Below are 27416 nucleotides of genomic sequence, written 5' to 3'. Positions count from 1 at the left end.
TTTACTGGGTTTACCGATTTTAATAATTTTTAATTTAGTCGAAAGCTGATGTTTATCATGTGGTCACATATAAATTTTATTGAGATCTGATAGCTACTTTTTGAGTAATCTTTGATAACGCGTAGTTACTTGACTATTTTTTCGTCGATCTACGTTGTACTACTTGTCGATGTAATTGAAGTCGGTTTTTTTTCGTTTGCGAGCAAACACAATTATTTCTTATACCTGTTTATCAAATTAGATATGTCCTCATTAAATGACACATTCTGTTGTGAATTCAGACTATAACAATTACTGAACCTCGGAATATCTATATTTAATTCGATCAACCACTGCCTATCTAAAAGCGATGTTGTGCCACATTCTATTACAAATAATTCCAAATTCTTACTGACATTTTAAAATTTAACAACTGCTTTTATGACACTTACGGGTTTAATTCTCACACCATTATAAAAATTTAAGACAACATTTGAGCATTCGAGTTTTAAATGTCTAAATTAATTTTTGTATGTAACACTACCTACTTATACACGAAACTGCCAAGCCAGTGTCTACTTCCATATTAATTACATGATTTTCAATGGAAATCGATGACTTAACCGCTCGATAATCCTTTAAGCAGAGATGATGGAAGTCCTCTTCCACATCTTGCTGTACTTCTTGAGCACCGTCCACCATCACCGCTGCCACTTTCGGGACCGTCGGTGCTGCCACTTCGCCCAAGTGTCGGGTTTGTATCATCCTGTCACCCCGGTCCATTTTGTACTGCTGCCTACGGAACCTGTTAACACTGTTCGTTAAACACACCCGTCTCAAATGTCTTGATTGTAGGTTAGCAATAAAAATCGATTGCGTTTTTTTTTCAAAATTAACAGTGTTCGTTAAAAGTGGGTGGAATGATTATAAAAATAAAGCTATATATATGACACTATCCCAATATTACTAAATAGGGATCCCTTTCTTTCGAATTTTTTTTTTGGTCTAATTTAATTACACAGTAAGGCATTTTTTGGCCTACTATTTCAGTAGGCATTATTATCTTTAAGACTTATACTACCAGCACAAAATTAAATTTTTACTTAGTCTCTTGAGTGCTTACCAAAATTTAAATTAACATAAGTCACTCATTGTTCTTTTGCCTTTCATGCTGGGAACACGGACGGCAAAAGATCGCGCGGTCGTTCACCAACGAGATGGGCAGACCAGGTCAAAAACTCATCTGCCACTAAGTTATACACGGTCGTAAGAGAGCCATGGACAGAGACCGGTGGAGGCAAATCATCCGCTCCAGATGCAACCCTGATGCTGACCACGATCCTCAGACATGAGGGACCGACAAGAGAGAGAGAGAGAGTCACTCATTGCTGCTTTTACATATATTTGGCTGTACAAAAAAAAAATACAAACTGAAAAATTGCAAACTGATTTAGAAATGTTTGCTGACTATATGTTGCTGCCCAACTACTAGCTAACCAATAATATTTTTTTGCTAACAAAGATACAAATACCTTGCAAACTGTTTAAATCACACCCTTAATAAAATAGACGTAATAATTAACTCTTTTTATTCCTTTAATTGCATTTAGAATTCATTTTTATGTGTCTTTAGTATCACTTTTATGTATAAAGCAATATTTTAAGAATATTAAAAAAAATTCAGAACCTTTACATCGCTTTCCCAAATGGGAATATCCTCATATAGGTGGTAGGGAGGTCGTGATACGGTCGTGAGTGGCGTATCCATGGCGTATCTATACCAGTATATAAGTATATAATCTATGATCTTGATAATTAAAAATATATTTATCTCTTTCTTGCGAAAGACGTTGCGCAATAAAGTGCCACTCTCAGAGCAGGTCAGTGTAATGACACTGGTTTCACAGATTTTATTCCTCATAATATTTCACACCACGGGCTTTTTATATTTGCATAAGGTGTAAACTTCGAAAGAAATTGCATGCAGAATATGGTTTAAAAAGTATATTAAAAAGAAAATAAGTTAACAAAGTTTACTTTATTGTAACAAAATAACCTTACACATTTAATAAATGCAACATTGTTTATACAAAATGCTAAATTATAATTATATTAAAAAAAAAAAAACATTTACAATTTTTTTTAACTATAATTTTTTTACTTAAATTAATTAATATATAAATATGTTCCGAAACGTAACTAAGCATAGTGATACCGAGCCTTGGTCGTCAATTGCGGCCCGCCACCTGTTTTTGTGCGGCCCGCAGCTCGACAAATAATTTAAACATGACAACTAACTATCTAAAGTTCTAAACCTATTTGAGGGGAAAACAAGAGTATGTTAAACTTTAGCAATATGTGCCAAACAATTATTATAATCATCACTTCAGCCTATGGCAGTCCACTGCTGGGCATAGGCCTCCCCAAGTTCACGCCAGACATCCCGGTCTTCCGCAATCCTCATCCAGCCGACACCGGCAATCTTACGTAGATCGTCGGTCCAACGGGCCGGAGGACGTCCCACACTGCGTTTGCCAAGAGGCGGTCTCCACTCCAGGACCCACCCGTCTACTCCAACGTAAACAATTATAAATTCCCAAAACAATTCGTAGTATTTGTTTTAACGGTAATCATTTGATATATAACGATAACGGTAGCGTTTGATTTCATTTGATTCGTATTCGTATTCGTATTTTTTTGTGTTATAAGTATTTATTAGTTGTGATTAATTGACGACCTACAAGTGGTAAAAAACGATTTATCCTTTCGCATCGCTTCAGTCTATCATAGTCAACAGTTGGACATAGACTTTTCCTCAAGTTCGTTCCAATAAGTGACCAGAGCTTAGAATCATCGTGTCCTGGATCTCTCTTCGGATTTCAGATACGTTCCAAGTTGGAAGTGGAACTTTGTTATACCTTAGTCCTCTCTTAGGACACCCATGGAAGGGTAACACATCTAACTTAAAATGCAGACCTTTCGGAGACTATAGAGATAATTTCGGGATCATCTGCGATTCTAGATATTCTTTTGCAAAAAATAATAAATTTATTTTTGAAAACAAAATATTGACAGATGACAAAAGTAATTTAAAAAAAAAAAACGATTTTGTTAAGATCTTTCGCTATTTGACTCACAATCTTCTGACTACGACCAAAAATTTGCTATTATAAATAGTCATATTGTTTCTGAATTGCACATTGTAAATACACAGCATCGGTGTGGAAGTGTGCATCTACTAAAAATATCCGCTAATTTTATTCGTAATATTTTAGACATCGTCCGAAGATTTTTAAAAATCCTTATCAAGCACTGGTGTTTATTTCGGAACAGAACTAAAGTAACCTAAATATAACCATGACCAACAACAGCAGCTGGTATGAAACCATGGCTACCATCCCGCTTCCTCACATAGAACCATTCCAAGTCCACATCAGTTTCCGAACCACTTTGCATCAAAACGACTACTTCACCTTTTTTAACAGAAACCGTTCTATTATAAACTTCCCCTTTAAAGTCACTGTTCACGACCACCAAAGTTTGTTTTTCGAATTTCCTTTTTATATCAAAATTTTCTTTATCTTGAATCTTGTCAAGATTAGAAGACACGGACTTAGATTTTAAATATAAGCTATCAAAGTCTTTTTCCGCGCACGATATTTTGTGTCGTCTGCTTCGAGGACGATATCTGCTTTCCGAACGAGTTCTGCTGCGGAGCTGTTCTTTCTCATTATCTGTGAGATTGCCACAGGGCCGCGGATATATGTCTGTACTGCTTTCCCAGCACGGCGTTTTCTTTTGAAGTGATGACCTGAATTAAGAAATATAAATGAGGGTTTTTGTTATTCTGCTTTTGTTAGATTTACAAAATTATAATTACACGTATTAAAAATTGAAAAGAAATTAATTTCCTCACTTATTAATTATTAATTTTAGCAGTCTAAAAGTACATACCTAAAAATATTCATACAATTGAATATTATTTTTTAAGAAAGTCTCAATTGTAAGTTGTACCATAACATAAAAATCTAAAGTAATTTTCTCTATCAATTATAAGGTAGGTACTTTTTAATCAATGTCAGAAAATGTACTATACCTAGTACAATCAAATAGTAAAAATACTAATTTCAATATATGGTAAATTCTTACCTATTAGGTAATATTCCCAACGGTAGACAAGAACTATACATCACATAGCCCTCGTCTCCGTGTGGCGTCTGTACATACAACCATTGTTGGTTCTTAAACACCGCGTTCACCACCGTACCTAGAGGTAGAGTAAGCTCGCGCTGTAGACCCTTTTGCGTTTGATACAGGGTAGTTGGAAATGCTATGACGACTGGAATGTTGCCTGGACGATCTATTGACGCCTGAAAATACAAATAATAGTGTAAATTACTTTCTGATAACAAATGGAGTAAATGAGATAAATTTAAAATACATTAAACATCAAAAATCATGAAACATCACGATTAAGCATTTTAGTTTGTATAAACTCAGTTTCATATATGAATAATTGTGTTTGCAGGCAAACGAAAAAAAACCGACTACAATTATATCGACAAGTAATACAACGTAGGTTGATGAAAAAATAGTCAAGTAAATACGCATTATCAAAGATTACTCCAAAAGTTGTAATCATAAACATGAGACCCCATGATAAACATCGGCTTTCGATTAAATTAAAAATCATTAAAATCAGTACACCCAGTAAAAAGTTATGCAGATTTTCGAGAGTTTTCTTCGATTTCTCTGGGATCCCTTCATCAGATCCTGGTTTCCTTATCATGGTACCACACCAGCGATAATTCCCTTCCAACAAAAAAGAATTATCAAAACCGGTTCATAAACGGCGAAGTTATCGCCGAACACACATAAAATATATATATATAGTCCACTTTACTCCGGAAGTATCCGGATCCGGTCCGGATGTTGTACGATACCAAAACTGTAATATTTTTATCTGTACTCAGTAAAGGTTGTATATATTTTTCTATTTATACTTTTAAAATTTATTTTCAAAACATAAAATTTGAATGAAATAATGTTATTTAAAAATACCAAAAAAAAAAACAGTTTTAGATAGTAGAAAACATTTAATAAACTATTACCGATAACTATGTCAAAACAAATCACACCATTTCTTAAATAATATTTTATATTTACATAAACTATTATACAACGTACATTAACAAATTAAAAGTTTCAAAAAATATATATATATATTTTATGTGTGTATATTTATATATATATATACGGTCGAATTGAGTAACCTCTTCCTTTTTTTGAAGTCGGTTAAAAAATAATACCAACAATAGACTTTGTATAATTTTTTCTTTTTTTTCATTAATGAGCTCAAATCTGTATTTTAATCTGTATTTAACTTAAATTATTTTTCTTTTACCTAAACTTAAATGATTTGAAACTACATAAAACGAAATGAACGATGAAAAGAAACAAACAAATATATCGGAGAGAATGAGATTGAATACATTGCACAGTATTTTGTATTTTCCGTGTGAAGGTAGTTAGGTACCTACTTCCTTGATCGAAATCTGTTGACCGACTTTGTAAAAGATAACTACTACTATAAATGGTATTATTTCACTATAGGATATTAGACGAGGTTTCTTTCAACTAAGTTTTATTTACTTTAGCCTGTAATATCCATCTGCTGGGCATAGGTATCTTTTCTCACGTAGGAGAAGAAGTTAATCCACCACTCTGCTCCAGTGCGGGTTGGCGGATATATTCCCTACTATGAGTAACGATCGCTATCCGGTGTACATGATAACAACCGGGACCGACGGTTTAACGTGCTCTCCGATGCACGGTGGGGAGACCCACAGGGACTAACAAACAGATCGGAATTGAATATTTTTATAAACACAAATATCCACTCCGAGCGCGAATCGAACCCGCGCGCGTCGTTGTTTTATCTGTCGCCGACACGCACCATTACACCAAAGCGGTCGTCTCTAGATAAATAGAGGACATACACAAATTAAATATAATATCACCCAGCCGTATCGTTCAAAAGCTCATCAGTACATGTAGGCCCCGTGAGTTGTGTTCATAATATGTTTGTAAAAATTTACAACAGTCGATATTCGACACCATTAACGCACAAATATTTTGATAATCTTTCATACATAAGAGTAAATCAAAATCAACTTACTTTCGATATCAATTGGTAGTTACGTACCTTTACACTATCTTTAACTTTTAAGCTTTAAGTACCAATTAAGTATGGCTTTAAGTCCCGTAAGCGATCAAATAACTAGATGTATAAGATCAGGTCATATTGCTTTGTCAATATAAAAATAAAAATTAAAAATATATATATTCGATATGAAATAAACAAAAGCGATTACAAAATTCAAACAAATAGGTAAGCAATTCAGCTAATTAATGATCAAAAGCAAAGGTCACACAAAAAACAACCTCAGTTTCCGTCTCTATACGGTTGATATATGATATGTATAATATCTATCATACTGCCTTACTCTGGCCATCACATAATCATTAAACCGTATATCATATATTGTAAAATATATCTTTGTTTAAATAAAACGCATTGATGAATGACTCCAGCCATTCAGACTTACGTCGAGAGCGGGTGTGCTAAAATAATCTTTATTTTAATACAATACCATATATAATCGTTTGTCAGGAAATTAAATTGCAATGGGATAATCATTAAACCTCAAAAATCCAAGCCCCGTATTATACCTTCGAAATTTCTTTGCAAATGATGTGCAATTTTTACCTCAAAAGATTTTTAGCCAATTTTGAGGCTTATTAATCTTTGTAACATAGAATATTCAAAATTACGTAATAAAAGAATGACCTTAAAAAATCCATTCAAAAGTGAATTAAGTCCTTAATATTTAATACTTCCCTTATAATAATTAAGATTCAGTAATGATTTCCATTTAATACTGTGATGTGACGGCTTCAAGCGTAAATTATAAACTTTTAATTAATACCTTTAAAACGAAATATCTTATTCGGAATTCTTTAATTTTAATTAATTAAAAATGCACTTGAATAATACGTTAATTCATATGAAATCTTGAAAATAGCTCAAAGATTTTAAGAGATACGGAACATAAGTTTATAAATTAAAATATGCAAACGTCCAGTTTGTTCTTTTTATGTTAACGTTATAATTATATCTATGTAATAAAATTTTATCTCCCATACAATAATTCGCCAATAAAAATTGATTTGCGGACTATTATTATAAATACTGCTGTTTTTATCTGAAAAACGCTTCTTTAAGGAAGTCACATGGAAGAACAAAAACCAACATTACTAAAAACATATTATCTACTAGACATTTAAAATGTTTATACCGTGAACGTATAATTACCTCACTCAGAAAAGTATCCAAGTCTCGTATATCATATCCAAACTTGTTTGTTTTCTTTCTTCTCTTATGCCTGTGTCTGTGTTTCTTTCTTACGTACTCGTCACTTCCAACACTCGTGTCTGAATATGACGCTTCACCGTTGAACTCATCACAGGCGCTTTTGAACCTCATATGGTGGTAATATTCGTTACGACCTACGATCCTTTCTTTAACATAATTTTTATCCTCAAGTTTCGTTCTGTTGTTACAACAATTTTTTTTAACATTATCGTCATTTTTCTTTTCTGTTTTCTTTATGTTATCTTTGAGAACCCACGTTAGGGATATTTTAGGCTTGTGTCGATATGCTAATGGCGTCGAATGCCACGTTCCCATTTCTTCTATTTCCGCGTATTCAACTTCGGATTGATCGTTGTCTTCGTTCGTTATATTGCAATTTGCTAGTAAGTCTACAACTTCGCATGTTGGCACGTTCTGAAATTAATTGCAGATACAATTTAAAGTTAATATGTATGTCTATAGGTGATAAATGTCTCTAAAATTCTTCACACTAAAAAAAATAGCACCATGTAGGAATCCTAAATTGATTTTAGTGAGACTACACTAAATGACAAACATTAGACTAAACTACAATTACAATTCGCGTAGGTACATCGCCATAACAAGCTCTTGCGAAAAAATCAAAGCTAAAGACTATGTAAATTAAAAAAAAAACCAGCCAAGTACGAGTCGGACTCGCGCACCGAGGGTTCCGTATAAAAAAACTGCTTAAAAACATTTTTATTATAATATGATGTAACGAAAAATTTATGCTTTTCGCAATTTTTCCTTTATCTGTACTATAAGACGTTATTTCGACTTGAAGTCGTGGGTGTCGTAAGAGGCGACTAAGGGATAACACAGTTCCACTACCACCTTGGAACTTAAAAAGCTGACCGATGGTGGGATAACCATCTAACTACTGGTTTGAAATACACAGGTCGAAGACGGGCCACAGCGTCTTCAGTGCTACCAACCCGCCTTCCCAGCGAGGTGACTACGGGCAAAACACCTGATTTCACGCCATTTTGGCTCGAACTTGTGGATACTATGTCCACTACTGGACTGCGATAGGCTAATGTGATGATGATGATGTTATGAAGACGTTACTTCGTACCAAATTTCAAGATTCTGAGTTCAAGGGTACAAGTACCCTGTAATTTTTGAGTCCCTTGCGAGTGTCGCAAATTTGCAGCATAAACGGCTGTATCTCTTGATAGCGTTAGCTTAGAAGTTTGATTTTTTCACAACTCCAAGGGACAGTAGACCCACCAAAGAAACCAGAGCCGTCAGATGTATAATCTTAATAATTATTAAATTTACAAAAACAATAAAAATAATAAACTTTATAGTTGTAAATGCCGGTAGAGCAAGCAATGATCTATAAAACGATACCTATATAATTTATGTGGAGTAATTGTGAGGTTTCTTCTAAAAAGAGAGACAAACATCTTAATCTTAGCGTATTAATATATATTATAATAAATAGCCAATTAAAGGTTATTAAGCAAGTGTCTTACTGCAGTCTGTAGATCATAATTCTCGGGACTAATAACTTCATCCTCATTTTCCTGATACGGCGGCGGCAAGTCTTTGAATGTAATCTCTGCAAAAATAAACACAGCACTTTACACTCCGGAAGTATCCGGATCCGGTCCGGATGTTGTACGATACCAAAACTGTAATATTTTTATCTGTACTCAGTAAAGGTTGTATATATTTTTCTATTTATACTTTTAAAATTTATTTTCAAAACATAAAATTTGAATGAAATAATGTTATTTAAAAATACCAAAAAAAACAGTTTTAGATAGTAGAAAACATTTAATAAACTATTACCGATAACTATGTCAAAACAAATCACACCATTTCTTAAATAATATTTTATATTTACATACACTTTTATACAACGTACATTAACAAATTAAAAGTTTCAAAAAGTATTTGTATTTCACGGTTTTCACGTAATAAGCAACGACGTTGCAATTACAAGTCCTGAACTAACGGTGACCGACCACCGTCGTTTCTCGCGTCTAACTGAACGATATTGGTGATGGTGAAATTAGTAACCCCACGCGTAAGCTACGGCACGTAGAGCCTTCGTGTAAAAGTAAAAGTAGCTCAAATTATATCAATGCAAGCAGCTAATAGCGTACCAATGATAACATTGAAATAAGTGCATTTTTTATTTTAAACTGATTGACTGATTGATTAAAAAATTAAACTTAGTTTTTGATATGTAATCTTAACTTGTTACAAGTTACATATTACTTGTACCTAATTATCAACACTTTTGACATTTTTGTGGCTAAAATTCTTTTTAATCGACAATCAACAATTCAACCGTATAATATATGTAATGTATGTTCGCAGATAACTTCGTCGTTTATGAACCGATTTTGATAATACCATGATAAGGAAACCAGGATCTGATGATGGCATCCCAGAGAAATCGAGGGGAACCTTCGAAAACCGTAGTGACGTCTAGTGCATTTGTTAATTTTTTTCGTCTACTTAAGTTGTATTACTTGTCGATGTAATTGAAGTTGTTTTTTTTTTCGTTTGCTAGCAAACACAAATTTATATTGGAATCAACAACATTTTCGCATTTTTTGTTATTATAATACGTTTCAAAAATTATCAAATATGTAAAAGCGATCAACAAAAATCCAAACTAACTAAAGGTACTGCACAGATTTCGTAACATATGAAACCTAACCCTTCCGTGGTTTCATACATCAAGCCTTAAAAATCTCGGCACATTCTCACGCCAGCGCAGGCGCATGCGAACAGCGAGTGCCTCAGGATACGCTCCCCGTAAAGCCGTCGGTCACGAACATTCATTATGATGGTACTCTTAATTTAGATGAACGACCATATCGCCGTTGTTATTTATCTACACTTATTATTATTGTTCATTAGGCCCGGTCAAAGTTATCTGGTTTGTGAATATGGGAAAAGCTATTATGAGTATTGACTAATGTGCTGGGCATTAGTTATAAAAAAGCTAGAATAAGAGGTGCTATAGTGAAGAACGGTCTTTACTCACCGCACACTTTTGATTAAAAACAAAAATTATTTTATTCAAGTACCTAGGCTTTAAGCACTTAAAGCACTTTTGCATCGTCATTGTACAAAATAAAATTATATTGTTTTCAATTAATTATGTATAGTTAAAGTGATAGATTGGCGGTGTGGCCTGGATGAGGATTGCGGAAAACTGGGATGTCTGACGTGAACTTGGGGTGACCTATCAGCAGCCTTGCAGTGGAATATAATAGGCTGAACTGACTCACTGACTGTCTGCCAACGATTTGGAATGTAGGTTCTGCAGATACTCTTAAAAACAAACTAATTAAGTTCAAAAGTCTCGATAATATAATACTGTCAACATTTATACATATAATACTGTCAACATTTATACATATAATACTGTCAACATTTATACATAATTTGGTAAATTCAAAAAAATGAAAATTAAAATACTTGTAAAGGTTATTGACTCTGATTTAAAGTTCATATTTTTGGTTTTTTTGACTTGACTAAAACATTTTATTTGCAAACAGAGTTTAACGGAAGTGACCATTTCGCCGAAACCATTATGATTTTTGGTTAGTTTTATTTACCTTAGGAATATTTTTTTTGTTGCGATGATTGCTACAAGTAGTTTTGGGTGTATTTTTAATTTTTTGTTGATGTCAGAGTGAAGAAGCACGGTGGGGAGAACCACAATAAAATAAAAAATAAAATAAAAAATAAAAAAGCCTTTATTCGGACATTAAATTTACAATTATGTTAAAATTATTCACACATATGACGTTTTTTAATTTTCTGTAAGTCCGTTTGCCAATCGACAAAGGCCTCCTTCAACCTATTCCATTCTAATCTCTCTCTGGCCACCCTACTCCATGTTGTACCTACAACCTGTCTGATATCATCATCCCACCTTTTTTGTTGTCTACCTCTTTTTCTTTTACCTTCCCTTGGGTACCATTGTGTAACTATTTTGCTCCACTTGTCCTTTCCTCTAATCGTGTGTCCCGACCACTTCCATTTTAGTCTTTTTATTTTTATGGCGACGTCCTGTATCCTGGTTTTTTTCCTAATCTCGATATTTCGCTTTCTTTCCCCCTTTTTTACTCCTATCATATTTCTCTCCATTGCTCGTTGGCAAACAGCAATTCTGTCCATTGTGTTTTTTGTTATGGCCCATGTTTGGCTTCCATACATTAAAATTGGTAAGATACAGGCATTAAAAAGTTTACTTTTTATTGTTATATCTACATTTTTGTCTTTCATGACTTCTTTTAGATCCCAATACCTTTTCCAACTGTTTGCTATCCTTCTTTCGATTTCTTTGTTTATATTATCATTAGGTGATATTAGCTGACCGAGGTATATATATTCGTCTACATAACTGATTTGTGACTCACCTACATTTATACCGCTTTTATATCCATTACTCATAACTTTTGTTTTCTCAGGATTCAATTTTAGTCCTACTTTTTCACTCTCATATGCTAATTCGTTTAACATTATTTGTAGGTCACCTGGCGTTTTTGCGAATAACACAATATCATCAGCAAATCTTAAGTTTGTTAGCGTGCGGCCATCGATGTTTAAGCCCAGATTTTCCCAGTCGAACTTTCTGAAAATCATTTCTAAAACAGCGGAGAAAAGTTTTGGAGAGAGAGGATCTCCTTGTCTTACTCCTTTTTTAATCTTAAATGAATCTCCTTTCTTTTCTAGCTGAATGCACGCTGAGCTATTTTGGTATACGTTTCTGATCAGTCTTATATATTTCTGTTCTATCCCTTGTTCTTTTAATGCCTCCCAGATGTTTGCATGTATCAACGAGTCAAATGCTTTACTGTAGTCGACAAATGCCAAATAGTATATAAGTTGATGTTCCGTGTATTTCTCAATTATTTGTCTAGCAACATGGATATGATCAAGTACTGAGTAGTCTTTCCTAAAACCTGCCTGTTCTATTGGCTGTTGTTCATCAAGTTTTCTTTCCATTCGTTTGAGTATGATCTTTGCAAATATTTTATATAGATTGGACATCAAACTTATGGGCCGATAATTTCCGATATCGTACTCATCGCCTTTTTTATACAGAAGGATTATATTAGATTTAGTCCATTGCTGTGGAATTATTTCCAAGTTGATGATCTCATTGAAAATTTCTCTAAGAATAGGTATTATTGTATGTTTTACTTGTTTTAATATTTCGTTGCTTATTCCGTCAGGTCCAGGAGCTTTATCATTTTTTTGGGTTTCCAAAGCAAATTCTATTTCTTCTTGCATGATACTGGGTACAGGTGAGATGTCCAACAGTTCTATTTCTTTTTCCTCTGCAGTACTTTGATATAGTTCCTTGTAGTATGATGTAGCGATTCCTAATATTCCTTGTCTTCGCTTCTCCTTTAATCCATTGTTATGTTTCATCTGTACGATCCAGTCCTTTTTGTTTGTTAACTCTTTATATGCCTTTTTTATTCCTCTTGTCTGTAAAATATGCCTTTCAATTGTTTCCATTCTACTCTGTATTCTGTCTTTTCTTATACTTGTTTTTATTTCTTTGCTCAATTTTGCTATTTGCTTTCGACTATCGTTAGTATTCTTTCCCTTGATTAAGTCAGCTCTTTGATTCAGAAGGTTCATAGTGTTTGTAGTCATCCACTTGTTAGATAGGTCTTTGCTACAAGTCCCTTGCTGAATAGATGTTTTGATTGTTCTTTCTAACCAGTTATATTTTTCTTGCAACTTCATATTTGTTGTGTCTTGTTCATAATTTGTAAGTTTTGATATTATATAATTGCCTATTTGGGCTGTTTGGTATTTATTAGGTTTTCTATTTATTGTATTATTTCTAGGTCTTGGGTTCTTTGGCGGGATTGTCATTAGCTCTGCTCGAATCATCCGATGGTTGGTATTGAAGTTAAAATTACTTATTACTGTAATATTTGAAAAGTATCTGCTTTTATTTGTCATTATGAAATCTATTTCATTTTTTGTTTTTCCGTCTGGCGATATCCAGGTCCACATTTTCTTTTTTTTCTTTTTGAACATTGTGTTTAAAACTTTCAAACAATTTTCCTGAGCAAAATATATAAGCTTTTCTCCGTTTTTACTTCTGGTCTTTTTTCGATATACAAAAGGTCCTAGAACTGTGTTTTCTTCTGGTTGTTGAACTCCAATTTGGCCGTTGAAGTCTCCCATTACAATAAGGTTCTTGTAAGTATGGTCTTGGATTGTTTTATTTAGTTCTAGGTAGAATGAATCTATTGATCCTGAATCGTATTGTTCTGTAGGCGAGTATACTTGTATAATGGACCATAGATCTTCGTATCCCGGTAGCTTAAGATTAATCAAACCTATGCGTTCTGATATTCCAATGAAGCTCTCCACGTAATTTAGTAGGTGTCTTTTGATGATAAATCCAACACCATGGTGACCTGGAGTCGTTCCTATATAATATAAGAGGAAGTCTGGGTAAGAAATAATTCTTTCTCCCGTTCGCCTTACTTCACTCAGGCCGATGATGTCCCATTTGATCTCTTTTAAAGCATGTATGAGTTCTACCAGATTTTCCTCGTTTTTCAATGTGAGTACATTAAGAGCCGCTATATAAAGTTTTGGAACTTTTGGTTTTCGACGCCTGTTTTTGCTATTCTTATCTTGTGTTGTTGGAGGGTTGTGGTCTTTTTCCCCCACGAGGACCAGTCGTCTTGGGGGAGAGATATTTGTTTCTTTATTGTCAATTACTTTGTTCTGTTTATTATTGGAGAACCACAAGGACTGCACAAACACCCAGACCACGGCAACCATCTGTATGTCATGTGCGAGGATCGAACCCGCAACCGCCAGCGCAACAGCCACAAACCAGTGCAGTGACCGTTGCGCCAACGCGTCGTCACCTAGTCCGCTACCTACCTACCTAGGTCGCTAGTTAATTATAATTTTTTAAGACCATTTTCATATTTGATAGTACGTGTTTTTTGATTACCATCATCGAACGGCCAAAAATTTAATACATATTAAAACAGTTTTCTCGTTCCCTTTACACTCAAGTTTCAATTTGTAGAAATACAGCTTCTGTGTATACAATGAATGTTCGTTACTTCACGCCCTCAAATTAGACCCTTGTGGCATTCCAACACTTCTGTTTGAATAACATTGTTTTGTTTTAAACCTTTATACCACGGAAAATATTATTACCCTGTACCTAATGTAAACTTAACTGAGAAAAAACATTAAATTATAATTTTTATTAGATTACACATAAATTTAGAGGTAGTTTTAGGTTAGAATAATTCCAATAATTTAAACTGGTTTTGATTAAATAAACATCGACAGTCTGTTAATTAATTTAAAATTTCGACTTTTCAAATGAAATGTCTGTTTATTATTGTTAGTGGAAACATTATTGATAAATGTGTTTTGTAAGAAATTTAATTGTATGTGATACTTATATTGTTTGTTTGCCAAATAAATAAATTAAAAAAAAGTATATCTGTTTAGTGCCAGTTGATAGAAGAATCCTTGACGTAACTTAAAATAGTTTGTTCTTTTTTTTTCAAAATTCATACAAATTTTTCAGCATATCTACACAAAAAGAAATAAATTGGCTATTTAGATATAAATATATAAAAAGCGTTTAAATCAAGATATTTTAGTGTACATGTATTAGCAAAAAATGAATAAACTCAAGAATGTAGCAACGTTAAAAAATCATTATCTAAACATTACATAAATTTTAATGATTGTGTTACACAAAATGTAAGTAAAATAGTGCGCAAAAACACTTTATGTTGTACGAAAAACATGCTTTATTATATACAGATTACTGACCGAGGGAAAGATTGACCACAATAATATCAGTAACGTTCCTTGAAATTGGAAAGTGAAACGGTCGGTTACCCACAATTTTCGGCCATTCTGGTGATAATCTCGTGCATTTCACCGGTTGTGTGGAAACAAAGCGACGAACCAATGAAAATTATGCAGTACAATGTTTATAACATATTTTATTTCTTTTAAATTCAACAATAGACCTACTCTGCCCCACGCAGTTTATAATAATTATACACTTTTAATTTCGATACTAGGTATGCCCGCAACTTCGTCCGCGTGGAATTTAACAAAAAAGTTATTTTTCAGTTCGCAGTTATAAAATAGGTACTTAAATAAATTTCTGAAACAAAAGTAACCTAAGCTACACCTTATTATATCAGCTATCTGCCAGCGAACGTCCCGTCAAAATCGGTCCAGCCGTTTCAGAGATTACCCGGAACAAACAAACAAGCAGACAGACAGATAAAAATTTAAAAAAATGCTATTTTGATATATGTACCTTGTATAGATCCATATGCATTAAGTAAAAAGCGGTTATTTTAATATTACAAACAGACACTCCAATTTTATTTATTTGTATACATTTGTCAGATTGGTTAACATTTAGGGTTACTGCTTATCTATTAGTCGTATCGTAATGTTTTATAGCCAATAATCCTCTTCATTAATAATCATGCCGTGTAACGTAAGAAACAAAAATACTCAAGTCAAATTTATAGATCTCCATATAAAATGGTTCTAACAACGAAACTCTGCTTTTTGTATTTATCATACATTACATATATCATACAGATATTTCATTATCATAAATCTACTATCAACTGTAGACAATGTAGTGAAAATATTTCTAGATACTTGTACTTTTCTCGTATACATCCTTTATTCGTTTACTTTTCCTGTTTAACATCGCTATATAAATGTTCATTTTTTTTGACATAGCGGCAGCATCAAATAATAATAAATGTTCATATTGTATTCTAAAACATCAAACATTGTGCATGTTAATTTTGAACACTATAGAGATTAAACGATGGGACAGGGCCCTACACACGAATGTCACGCCGACGCACGCACGTTTTCGGTAATCGTGAATCCTTAACATTCTCCGCGGACAGGACGGATTCCTGACATAGTGACACGCTCGTGCGCCTGCGCATTGTGTGTTATTTTCACGCCTTGTCAATAACAAAAGCTTTTAAGCTGTAAAAACTTACGCTGAAATTGGAGACATCTTTAGTTATTTACAACGCGATGTATGGAATGTGTAACGTTCGCATCTTATTAAAATATTTTATTTTACTTTTGTGGAACAGTCCATATAATTTAAATAATTTCATTAAAAGAATTATATTAATTAAATTGCATCAAGGCCGAATTTCTTTTCGGTTGGTGATAAATTTAGATATGTATCTGATATACTTTTTCTGCTTCATTATCAAACTCTGCTTTGTTTCAAATATTTCTATAGAAAAATCTGTTAAACTTAATCTTGTGATGACGGATAATAAGGAGGAATAAAGACCTATTTTATCTTGACTTGATATTACTAATTTTGTACTAAAACACAGTTCCTACTTGTTATTTACTACACATAATTTTCTATTTTGTCAAAAATTAATTAAATCATTGTATAATCTTGTGGCCTTTACCTGCAGAGGGGTTCTTACAGAATAATTTTATTAAAACAGTTACATACATACTATATCTATGATAATAACGTATCTAAATATTTTTATATTAAATTGTAATTACTAACCATTAAATATACAAAAAAAAGATAAATAAAGAAAAAAAATAATAGATATATAAATAACAAAAAAATAATAATAATAAACTTGTAAACTAGCATTTTCTGGAAGAAATAAAAGGCTTTTATTTTTACTATTTTTTTGAATTTATTTATGATCTTGTGCGATTCCAAACGAAATTGCTTAATTTTCATACACCCAATTGAAAATTTTCCTAAAAACTTGAATATTCACTCAAAAATCATAGCACGAAACCTTAAAATATTTTAACTATAATTCATATTCACTGTACCATAATGACCCAGCCCACGTTCCGTAAGATCATTATCAAAAAATTAAAAAGTTAAACCCATCGACTATTTGTTAGCAACGCCTTCACAAATTAGACGAACACATTATAATTACGCGATTTTTTTAAAAATGATTTTCCGATTCGATAAAATGTTCTATGGTATTGAAATTATATAATTATAATCTATCTTCTTGTTTAACTATTTATGATATGTTTAAAGTTTATAATCAATAATTATAATTTTAAGTCGTAAAAATAATACGTATTTATGGGTACCTGTAAGTATTTATGAATAGTTTATAAGAAAATTTTTAAAAAGATTTCTTAAAAATAATTTATTTTTTATGGATTTTATAATTAGAATGTTTTGCACAAACAGATCTTTTTCAAGAGTAATAACTACTAGCTCCATCTTGAGTTATATTTGATTAAGTGTCCATTAAGGAGTCCTGTAGAATATCTCCAGAATACATCATCAGAACATCTCCATAGTTCTATGGGACTTTTAATAAAAAAGGGTAGTCACTTTTAGTCAATAACACAGATATAAAGTGGTTTTGTACCTAAATGCAGTTTATTTAAAGATATTGTATAACTTTTAAAAAATATGCCTATGTTGAAAAAAAAATATAGGTATACCGAGACGGAGTTCATTGGTTTTCTAACAAAATTTAAAATCCACGCTTAATTCACTAAAAGCAAAGAACACAAGTTGACAATTATTATTTTCTTGCAAGATTTTTCAGTCGAAACAGCGTTTTAAACCAATGGTAGAGTCACTTAAAATTACATATTTTGTTAATGATGTTTGACAAGCGTTAACAGTCTTTAATCAATGTGTATTTTAAACTATTGAAGACATGCAACGAAAGCTTTCAATCACTGTGGAATAAATGAACTTAGGTAGATATTAGTAGGAGATCTGAACTGGAGGCGAACGTCAACTATCTGCTTAATGAATGAAAATTATTTTATATTTATTTTAGTACATTAGAAAAACACCGCGAACGGGTTAACTGAAAAATTTCTGGCCAGGCCATATTTAATTCAAAAATACAAAAAAAAAATTTTTATAATATTTAAAGCACTTTTTTTTTAAAAAAGCATTTACGAGTTTAAAGTTTAACGTTAGTATATAGTTTGTTTTTACTGGTACATATATGTTGTTTCATTTACTTTCACCCACATGCTTAAAGAGTCTAATTTGAATGGCGATAGCCAAATATAATACAGCCTGGCCATGAATTTTCTAGCCAACTATTTTACGGTTTATCTTTAACATACTAAATACAATTATTTAATTTTTCTCTAATTAATAAGATGGGTGAAGATCATATCTAGTTCGTATCTTAGACTATATGTAAATAAGTAATTAGTGAGAATATCCGCCACTTATTACTTGATATACATATGTTGTATAAATATATTTAACATGGTGACAAGGACAACACATGGATTAGCTTAATCAGAGTTTATTAAGAAGAAGTTTGGTCGTGGCAATGTGTTACATGCAAAAGGGCAATAATAAACTGGTACCATTATCGAAACATTAACGAACAATTACGTAATAGTGAGCGCGTTGTACCAGGTAGGCTACATGGATGAAATTAGGGGTAAGTGTAGGCAGCCAATAATTGCACCGTGAGAACGCGTTCAGGTTGCGCGTGCGCTGACAGCACGAAAATAATGCTGGGCCCGAGCTAAACATTCAGATGTTCTGGTCAGTGAAAGTAATAAAAGTTTAGAAATGTAACTATCATGAAATTTTGTAGAGTTGTTTAATTATATGTATGTATTTAGTTCACCTAAAATTGACAACTTTTTAACTTTTAGAAATGTCTTGACAGAATAGTGCCTTCATTCGTAGCCGATTTTACCGCATGACGTAAGCAAGTTACAAAGCTTGAAAGAATAGAGTTATATAGTAAAATATACTTTTAGAAAAATTGATATTCATAACACATTAATAAATAAACGTCTCACACTCAACGCCCCCTACTAGGATTTACTCCTGTATCTGGTCACAGTTAACTAGCACAAAGGCCCAGACAGCAAACGTCTGCATGAAAAATACAGACGTACCTAATATATGTGCGGGAAACGAACCCGCGAACGCCAGCGCAACAGCCTTAAGAGGAAAGGGTACCGAAGAGACTTTTCAAAAATAGGTATTTGAATAAAATGTTTCTGTCGCGCTGCATGCCGCTACCGCGCCCCGCGCCATCTCCGCCCCGTTTTTTCTATGTGTGACTGTCGTGTTGTTAGTGTGCGTGCGCCGGCTATTCAGCTATTAATTGTTGACGATATTTTAGTATTCGCATCTTTCGTTTGTGATTGACTACGAGTACATATAGCGCATAGTGCTATTTTTCTGAATTTGGCTTGTTTTATTGAATTTGTTCTGCATCGTATTGCTGTGACTCGGCTTACTATTATTGAATTTCGTAAACTACTTATTATTATGTTTTATTATTTTGACTTGGATACTCTTTGTGACTTGATACATGTCTATATTTTTGTGGGTAATTATCGAAATACTTAGGTACTTTATTTATGAATTAGGTATGTAATTACATGGTTGAGGTGTGTGTAAGAATGGGTAATGAAATACATACATAATTATAGTGTATACATGTAGTACATAGTATAAGTGTAAGTATAGTATATATATGTAATGTAGTACATACACAGTATAAAATGTTTGCCTTAGTACCTATATAATTTGTAATGTCTCATGTTTGTCGCAGTTATTAATACATAGGTATAGGTTATATATATTAATTAACATATAATTGCGGCGATATAACAATGGTTAAAAATAATATTATAATTAAAAAAAAAAACAAGAAAAGCCGCCTGCGTGAAGAACAACTATTAAAAAGTCAATTGAAAAAGCTGGAACAAGATAAAAATTCAATAATTACACAAATATAGCTAAATAAATCACACCAATTTCAAACATTATGTACTGTACACTTACAAAAATCATGAAGGCGACTTTTTCAATTATTATTTTATTTATGTTTTTTTAGTTAGGCAAATTACGTAATCGATTGAATTTTTTTAAAGAGTGGTTGATTAACATGACATAACATAACAATACACTTTATTGAACACCAACAGAAAATAATAATATGTATCAGATTGATTTTTAACCGACTTCCAAAAAAAGGAGGAGGTTCTTAATTCGACTGTATTTTTCTTTGTTTTTTGTATATATGTTACTTCAGAACTTTTGAGTGGGTGGACCGAGTTCGACTTGTACGCAAAGGAAAAAAAGCCGACTTCAATTACATCGACATGTAATACAACAAAGGTAGACGAAAATATAGTCAAGTAAATACGCGTTATTAAAGATTACTCAAAAATTTGTTATCAGATCTCGATGAAATTTAATTATGACTACACGATAAACATCAGCTTTCGATTAAATTAAAAATCATCAAAATCGGTACACCTAGTAAAAAGTTATGCGGTATAATACAACGTAGGTCGACGAAAATAGTCAAGTAAAAACGTATTATTTATATTACTCGAAAAGTTGTTGTTAGATCTCAAATAAACTCAAGTGAGACCAAATGACACACACCACCTTTCGATTAAAAAAAATTGTAGAATTCGGTCCACTCAGTCAAAAGTTCTGAAGTAACATACATAAAAAATACAGTTAAATTGAGAGCTTCCTCCTTTTTTGGAAGTCGGTTAAAAATAGAAACCGATTTTACACGTCTATAGAATTCCTAAGTCGACAAGCTTGAACAGTGAAAGATTTAGTATAAACGAAAGAGGAGTGAGAGGGAAATTCAAGAAGTAAGCTTTCCTCAGAACGAAAACTGCGTTCATTGGAATCACTAAGAAATTTAAATCGTCGTTTTAGATAAGCAGGTACAACAGGATTAAAAAGAATAGAGTAAAGTAAGTTGAGAATATACGTATTCCCGAAGTAGGGAATTGGGTGCCACTCAGGGCGTAACTACTGCCGTATCAGCCGTATCAATGATACGGGGCCCCCTATTTACAGGGCCCCTAAGGTGTGTAAGCAAAAATTAGTAAAATGTTATCCACAATGTCACTTAATCTTGTGCTTCCTGGAAAAAAGAATAAAAAAACTGTCATACATACCTATAGAGTTTTAACTTCAGAAATGACTGAAGTCTGAAAAGCAGTCCCCTTTTATCCGAGTCAAGCGTGCGCCCAATTGTTAATAACATTATGTATCGTTTATTTCGGGATTCAGTTCATCATTATGAACAATGAATTAATCTTTTTTATATAAGAATGGGGCCCACAAGCAGACGAAGCCATCTGATTTATAACGGCTACCGTCGCCCATGGCCTTTAGAGAAAAGATGTAGACACTAGACGCTTTAAAACCCCCAAATTTTAGCAAGGTCATTCCACACTTTGAATGTACGCGGAAACATTGCGCACGAAGCTCGCACATTGGTTGCAAACCACTGGTGGATACAATTAGCACCACTAGACTTCTTGACATCGAAAGAATGCAGAACACGACAAACGACACTGCTCATAGTGCACATTACGCATCGCGTGTTCGCACCGTGGAATGCTCGGTGGTGCTTTTCCCTCATCGTCAAGAGTTGAATTCGACGCAAAAAGAGTGCAAAGAATTTCGCTTACTTTTTCGCATAATATGCCAGAGAGCCTTCAGGTTCGCGCAATGATGGAAGTGTAGACTAAAAAAAGTTACCTTCGACAGCTTTTGTAAGAAACAAAAGGCATGGGTTCCATTTGGAAAGCCCAATAGTATCGCCAATTCTGCTGTGTTTGAACTTTGCCCTAGCGATTTACTACCTGTAAGACCTGGAGGCAGCGTTGAATCTCTTCTTCAAGTTATGCGCCTGTGAATCCCCCATATAGATGCGGAAGATTCATAGGAATTCACTAATAGTATTGGCCTCACAGGCTGAAGCGAACGATCCCCCGTATCTATTGCTGCAGGTCAAGGCTAATAACTCTCCAGCTTGGAACTACAAGCTCTTTAAATTAGCTTAAAATCCGAAATTCAAAACATTCATTCCATTAAAGAACTCATGGAATTATTACTGATAAAATTCAATAGCCTTGCATCCAATTTTCCGGAGGTATTAACTTGATGTTTTTCAAAACTAAAACTGATAAAAAATTACCTAAGGATTTCGATGGAACAGGAACAGCTACAGCACACTACACTCACTATTGTCTATTCTAGGAGGAAGTTATAACTTATAATCAATAAATATTTATTTTAATTCAATGCAAGCATTTTTTGTGAGAATCTTTACCCATCATTTGCCTGCCCCCCCCACTAATTTTGATAACAGGGCCCCAAGGTTCCCGGGGTTCCAAGGAATGCTACGCTAGTGGGGCCACTTGAGTTTTTTACTCAATTCAGAAATATGATTCTATTTGCGAAGTCCAAATACGAATCGCATAGGTACATAGATTCGACCAAATTTAATAATCTGCTCCTCAGTAATGTCAAGATAACAGCTAAGCAATTTTTTACCGATGAAAAAAAACAGAGGAGGTTCTAAAGTCGCTACGTACCTATATTTATTTATGTTTGACCATGCATAGCTTTTTACAGAGTATTCCGAAATTGATAAAAAATATATTGGAAAGAGTAAACCCCGAAGTTGTTTTTCGCCTAGGAGGCGAGGAAGAAGCGCGGCTCGCAGCTTGCTTGGCATAGGCATGGGAAAGAGCAGTCCTAATTTTTTAAACTTTCTTATTGTATTTTTTATTAGTATTACGGTAATAATAATCATAATATACTTTTTTGAAATCCTTGTATTGAGCCCTTTAATTTGCTACCAAAAACAAACAACACAGTTATTTACCATAATTATCATTGTTATTTGTTAGCGAAACCCTTCGTTAGCCCAGGTTTGCACAGTGTTACAATAAAAACCGCATATAATACGGTTTTATTGTAGTTATGAAAAGAGAAATTATTTAATTTTGTTAATACGAATTTTAGAAAATATCGACTAAAAATAACATCACTAGTGTATCGATATAATTGTCGACTATGAGGCATCACTTCGCTGGCGTATATACGTATTGCTTTGACCCTTCCCTCCCGCTAAGCAATTTTTTACCGATGAAAAAAAACAGAGGAGGTTCTAAAGTCGCTACGTACCTATATTTATTTATGTTTGACCATGCATAGCTTTTTACAGAGTATTCCGAAATTGATAAAAAATATATTGGAAAGAGTAAACCCCGAAGTTGTTTTTCGCCTAGGAGGCGAGGAAGAAGCGCGGCTCGCAGCTTGCTTGGCATAGGCATGGGAAAGAGCAGTCCTAATTTTTTAAACTTTCTTATTGTATTTTTTATTAGTATTACGGTAATAATAATCATAATATACTTTTTTGAAATCCTTGTATTGAGCCCTTTAATTTGCTACCAAAAACAAACAACACAGTTATTTACCATAATTATCATTGTTATTTGTTAGCGAAACCCTTCGTTAGCCCAGGTTTGCACAGTGTTACAATAAAAACCGCATATAATACGGTTTTATTGTAGTTATGAAAAGAGAAATTATTTAATTTTGTTAATACGAATTTTAGAAAATATCGACTAAAAATAACATCACTAGTGTATCGATATAATTGTCGACTATGAGGCATCACTTCGCTGGCGTATATACGTATTGCTTTGACCCTTCCCTCCCCCAGACCTATCCCCCAAAAAGCAAGAAAGGGACAACTGCAGCTCAGACCGTTTTAGGTATATAATTTTTGACCAAAACAGTGTTTCGTAGTCGACTGTTTTCTCCTCAAAACATGGCAATTTTTTTAAAAAATTTTTTTTAGAAAATAAAAGAAGACTTCGGCTATGCCCCTATGTTTTCATTTTTTTGAAAATATGCATATATTTTTTTTAATGAGTGTCTGAAAATGTACAAAAAATTATGCAATATTTCGAGTTTTTGAAGTCTCCTAATTCCTATGATAATAAGAATATGAAAAAAATCAAAACATAGGGGCATGGTCATGGCAGCAAAGAGTTCTATGTCACAAAAATATTTGATCTAGTGTCATTATCCAGGGAGAAAACAGTCGACTACGTTTGTATGGAGAAAGACCCGGTACCCTTTCCTCTTAAGCCAGTGCTGTGACAGTTGCGGTATCGTATCGTCATCATTAATATAAGAATAAACAACAGCTAACAACTTAGTGATATTAAAAGGACATGAATTCAAATCTAACTGTAGAACACGTCCAAAAACCACACCTACATTACGGGACTTACAAAGTAAATACACTGTTGTACGATGACTTTTATTGGGAAAAAAAAGCAAAACAATTTAATAAGGTAACCTATTCTTATATATAAAATTCTTGTCACAGGACACTATTCAGGACTTGCGCCGCCACTGACCGTGGTCAGCACGATTCAGCAATAACTCGCAGTATGTTACATGTATGTTATTATATTGAATTTTAATAAATTCTTTATTCTTATTATTTATATAAATACATTTATTATTTTAATTACTTTTATTACATAAATCATACTAAACATCAAAATATATTTGTTATATTTTGTTACAGTATTAAACACTGGCTAAGAAAAATATTTATTACTTAGACATGAAACGAAACGTTTTAAAAACCTTAGGCTTTGAAAGTACCACCCAATATCACTATATATGGTATATAACATTATATATTATTATCAGTGGATTATGTATAAATTTAGTGGCGGATATACTATGTTAAATGAATTTGCTTCGGTGCTTCTGTAGTCAATTTTTAAAAACTTTAATAATAGAAAGCGAAGTTAAGGTCAGTAGAACGTACGTGATGTCGAAACTCGCAAAACGCCTGAAACTGTGACGAATAAGAAATCGCTACATTTGCTACGGATAGCGACAACTGCTGTGAATACAACAGATATGTAAAGATTCTGCATTACTAGATGTACCTCCTATCGAGTTGTTTCTATACATTAATTCGGTTTGACAAATAACCGCATCTAATCTTATGAAATCTCTTTCATTGAAATGAATTTAAAAGAATAATCACTCATCACTTCAGCCTATCGCAGTCCACTGCTGGACATAGGCTTCCACAAGTTGTTGCACACGTGTGTTTGCCCATGGTCACCACGCTTGCCGGGCGGGTTAATTGGTGACCGTAGGACTGGCTTTGTGGCACCGAAGACGCTACTGCCCGTCTTCGGCCTGTGTATTTCCAAGCCAGAAGTTGGATGGTTATCCCGCCATCGGTCGGCTTTTTAAGTTCTAAGGTGTTAAGTTTCAAAGTGGTAGTGGAACTGAGTTATCCCTTAGTGTCCTCTTACAACACCCACGGGAAGAGAGGAGGTTGCTATATTCAAAACAATAATACCATTCTTACTTAATAAACAAGTATGTAAGTGTAGTAGTATGTAATGTAATTTAAAAAAAGTTTTATAATAGCTCGGCCTGATTTTTTTTATTAGTATTCGCTTATTAAAAAATAAAAATATAGTCGCTTACAAAATAAAAAATATATATATATCAACATTGTCAAAAGAATGAAATATTGCGCGCATTCGTTACATCTCGCTGAACGCGGTCATCGCAGAATCGTAGATTATATAATCTTGCATAGGTTATTACCGTGTCTTCGGAGGAATGCAATTTTAAAAGAATGCGACTCACATCGTGTACAATACGATTCGATCACGCTATTTGGAATACTTTGTGCTACTAAGTTTATAAAAGGTCTACGAAATAACTATAATTCTTCTTTCTTTATTTAAAATATTTTCTATGGTGATATAGAAAATATGCTCAGATCTTAATCTATATCTATATATAATAATATAATAATATAATAATATATATAAAAGCGAAAGGTCACTCACTCATCACGAAATCTCCGAAACTATAACACCCAAAAACTTGAAATTTGGCAGGTAGCTTCCTTATAAGACGTAGGCATCCGCTAAGAACGGATTTTATGAAACTCGACCCCTAAGGGGGTAAAACGGGGGTTGGAAGTTTGTATGAAAGTCCTATGTCTTTTAAGTAAGAGACTTGAAATTTAAAATGTAAGCTCTATAGATGGTGAAAAGGTGTTCAAATAATGTATCTTTAGAAATTAACTGCCTTTTGGGGCTAAAACGGGGGATGGTAGGCTGACTCACTCATCGCGAAATCTCAGAAACTATAATAGCTACAAACTTGTAATTTGGAAGGAAGGCTCCTTATAGAGCGTAGACATCCGCTAAGAACGGATTTTACAAAATTCGACCCTTAAAGGGGTTAAACGGGGGTTGAAAGTTTGTGTGAAAGTCCCATGTTTTTGAAGTAAGAGACTTGAAATTTAAAATCTATGCCTTATAGATGATGAGAAGGTGTCCAAATAACGTGGCTTTAGAAATCAAGTCCCTTTTGAGGTTAAAACGGGGGATGGTATGTTTACTCACTCATCACGAAATCTCCGAAACTATAACAGCTAAAAACTTGAAATTTGGCAGGTAGGTTCCTTATGGGGCGTAAACATCCGCTAAGAACTTATTTTATGAAATTCGACCCCTAAGGGGGTAAAAAGAGGGTTGGAAGTTTGTATGAAAGTCCTATGGTTTTGAAGTAAGAGACTTGAAATTTAAAATGTACGCTCTTTAGATAGTGAGAAGGTGTCCAAATAAAGTATCTTTAGAAGTCAACTCCTTTTTGGGGTTAAAACGGGGAATGGTAGGTTGACTCCCTCATTACGAAATATCCGAAACTATAACAGCTAAAAAGTTGAAATTTGGTAAGTAGGTTCCTTATAAGGCTTAAACATCCGCTAAGAGCTGATTTTATGAAACTCGACCCTTAAAGGGATAAAACGGTTGTTGGAAGTTTGTATGATGTTTTTGAAGTAAGAGACTTGAAATTTAAAATGTATGCTCTATAGATGGTAGAAAGGTGACCAAATAATGTATCTTTAGAAATCAACTCTCTTTTGGAGTTAAAACGGGGGATGGTAGGTTGACACACTCATCACGAAATCTCCGAAACTATAACAGCTACAAACTTGAAATTTGGCAGGTAGGTTCCTTATGGGGCGTAAACATCCGCTAAGAACTGATTTTACGAAAACCGACTCCTAAAGGGATAAAACGGGGGTCGGAAGTT

General features: G+C 33.4%; 1 protein-coding gene across 1 annotated transcript in view; it reads right to left on the bottom strand.

The window, feature by feature from the left end:
* Positions 1–3324: 3324 nt before the first annotated feature.
* Positions 3325–27416, bottom strand: part of LOC123653954 — a 30449-nt gene continuing 6357 nt past the window's right edge. Inside the window, exons 2-5 of the mRNA XM_045589925.1 lie at positions 8914–8999; positions 7355–7828; positions 4129–4349; positions 3325–3790 (exon numbers count right to left, since the gene is read on the bottom strand). Of these exons, the coding sequence (XP_045445881.1) occupies positions 3325–3790; positions 4129–4349; positions 7355–7828; positions 8914–8999 (1247 nt within the window). The remainder of the gene's footprint in view (positions 3791–4128; positions 4350–7354; positions 7829–8913; positions 9000–27416) is intronic.

The sequence above is a fragment of the Melitaea cinxia genome, chromosome 5, assembly GCF_905220565.1.
Source record: "Melitaea cinxia chromosome 5, ilMelCinx1.1, whole genome shotgun sequence".
In the NCBI taxonomy this organism is placed as follows: domain Eukaryota; kingdom Metazoa; phylum Arthropoda; class Insecta; order Lepidoptera; family Nymphalidae; genus Melitaea; species Melitaea cinxia.
The sequence above is the reverse complement of the archived record's forward strand: the minus strand, read 5'-3'. Positions and strand labels throughout refer to the sequence as shown.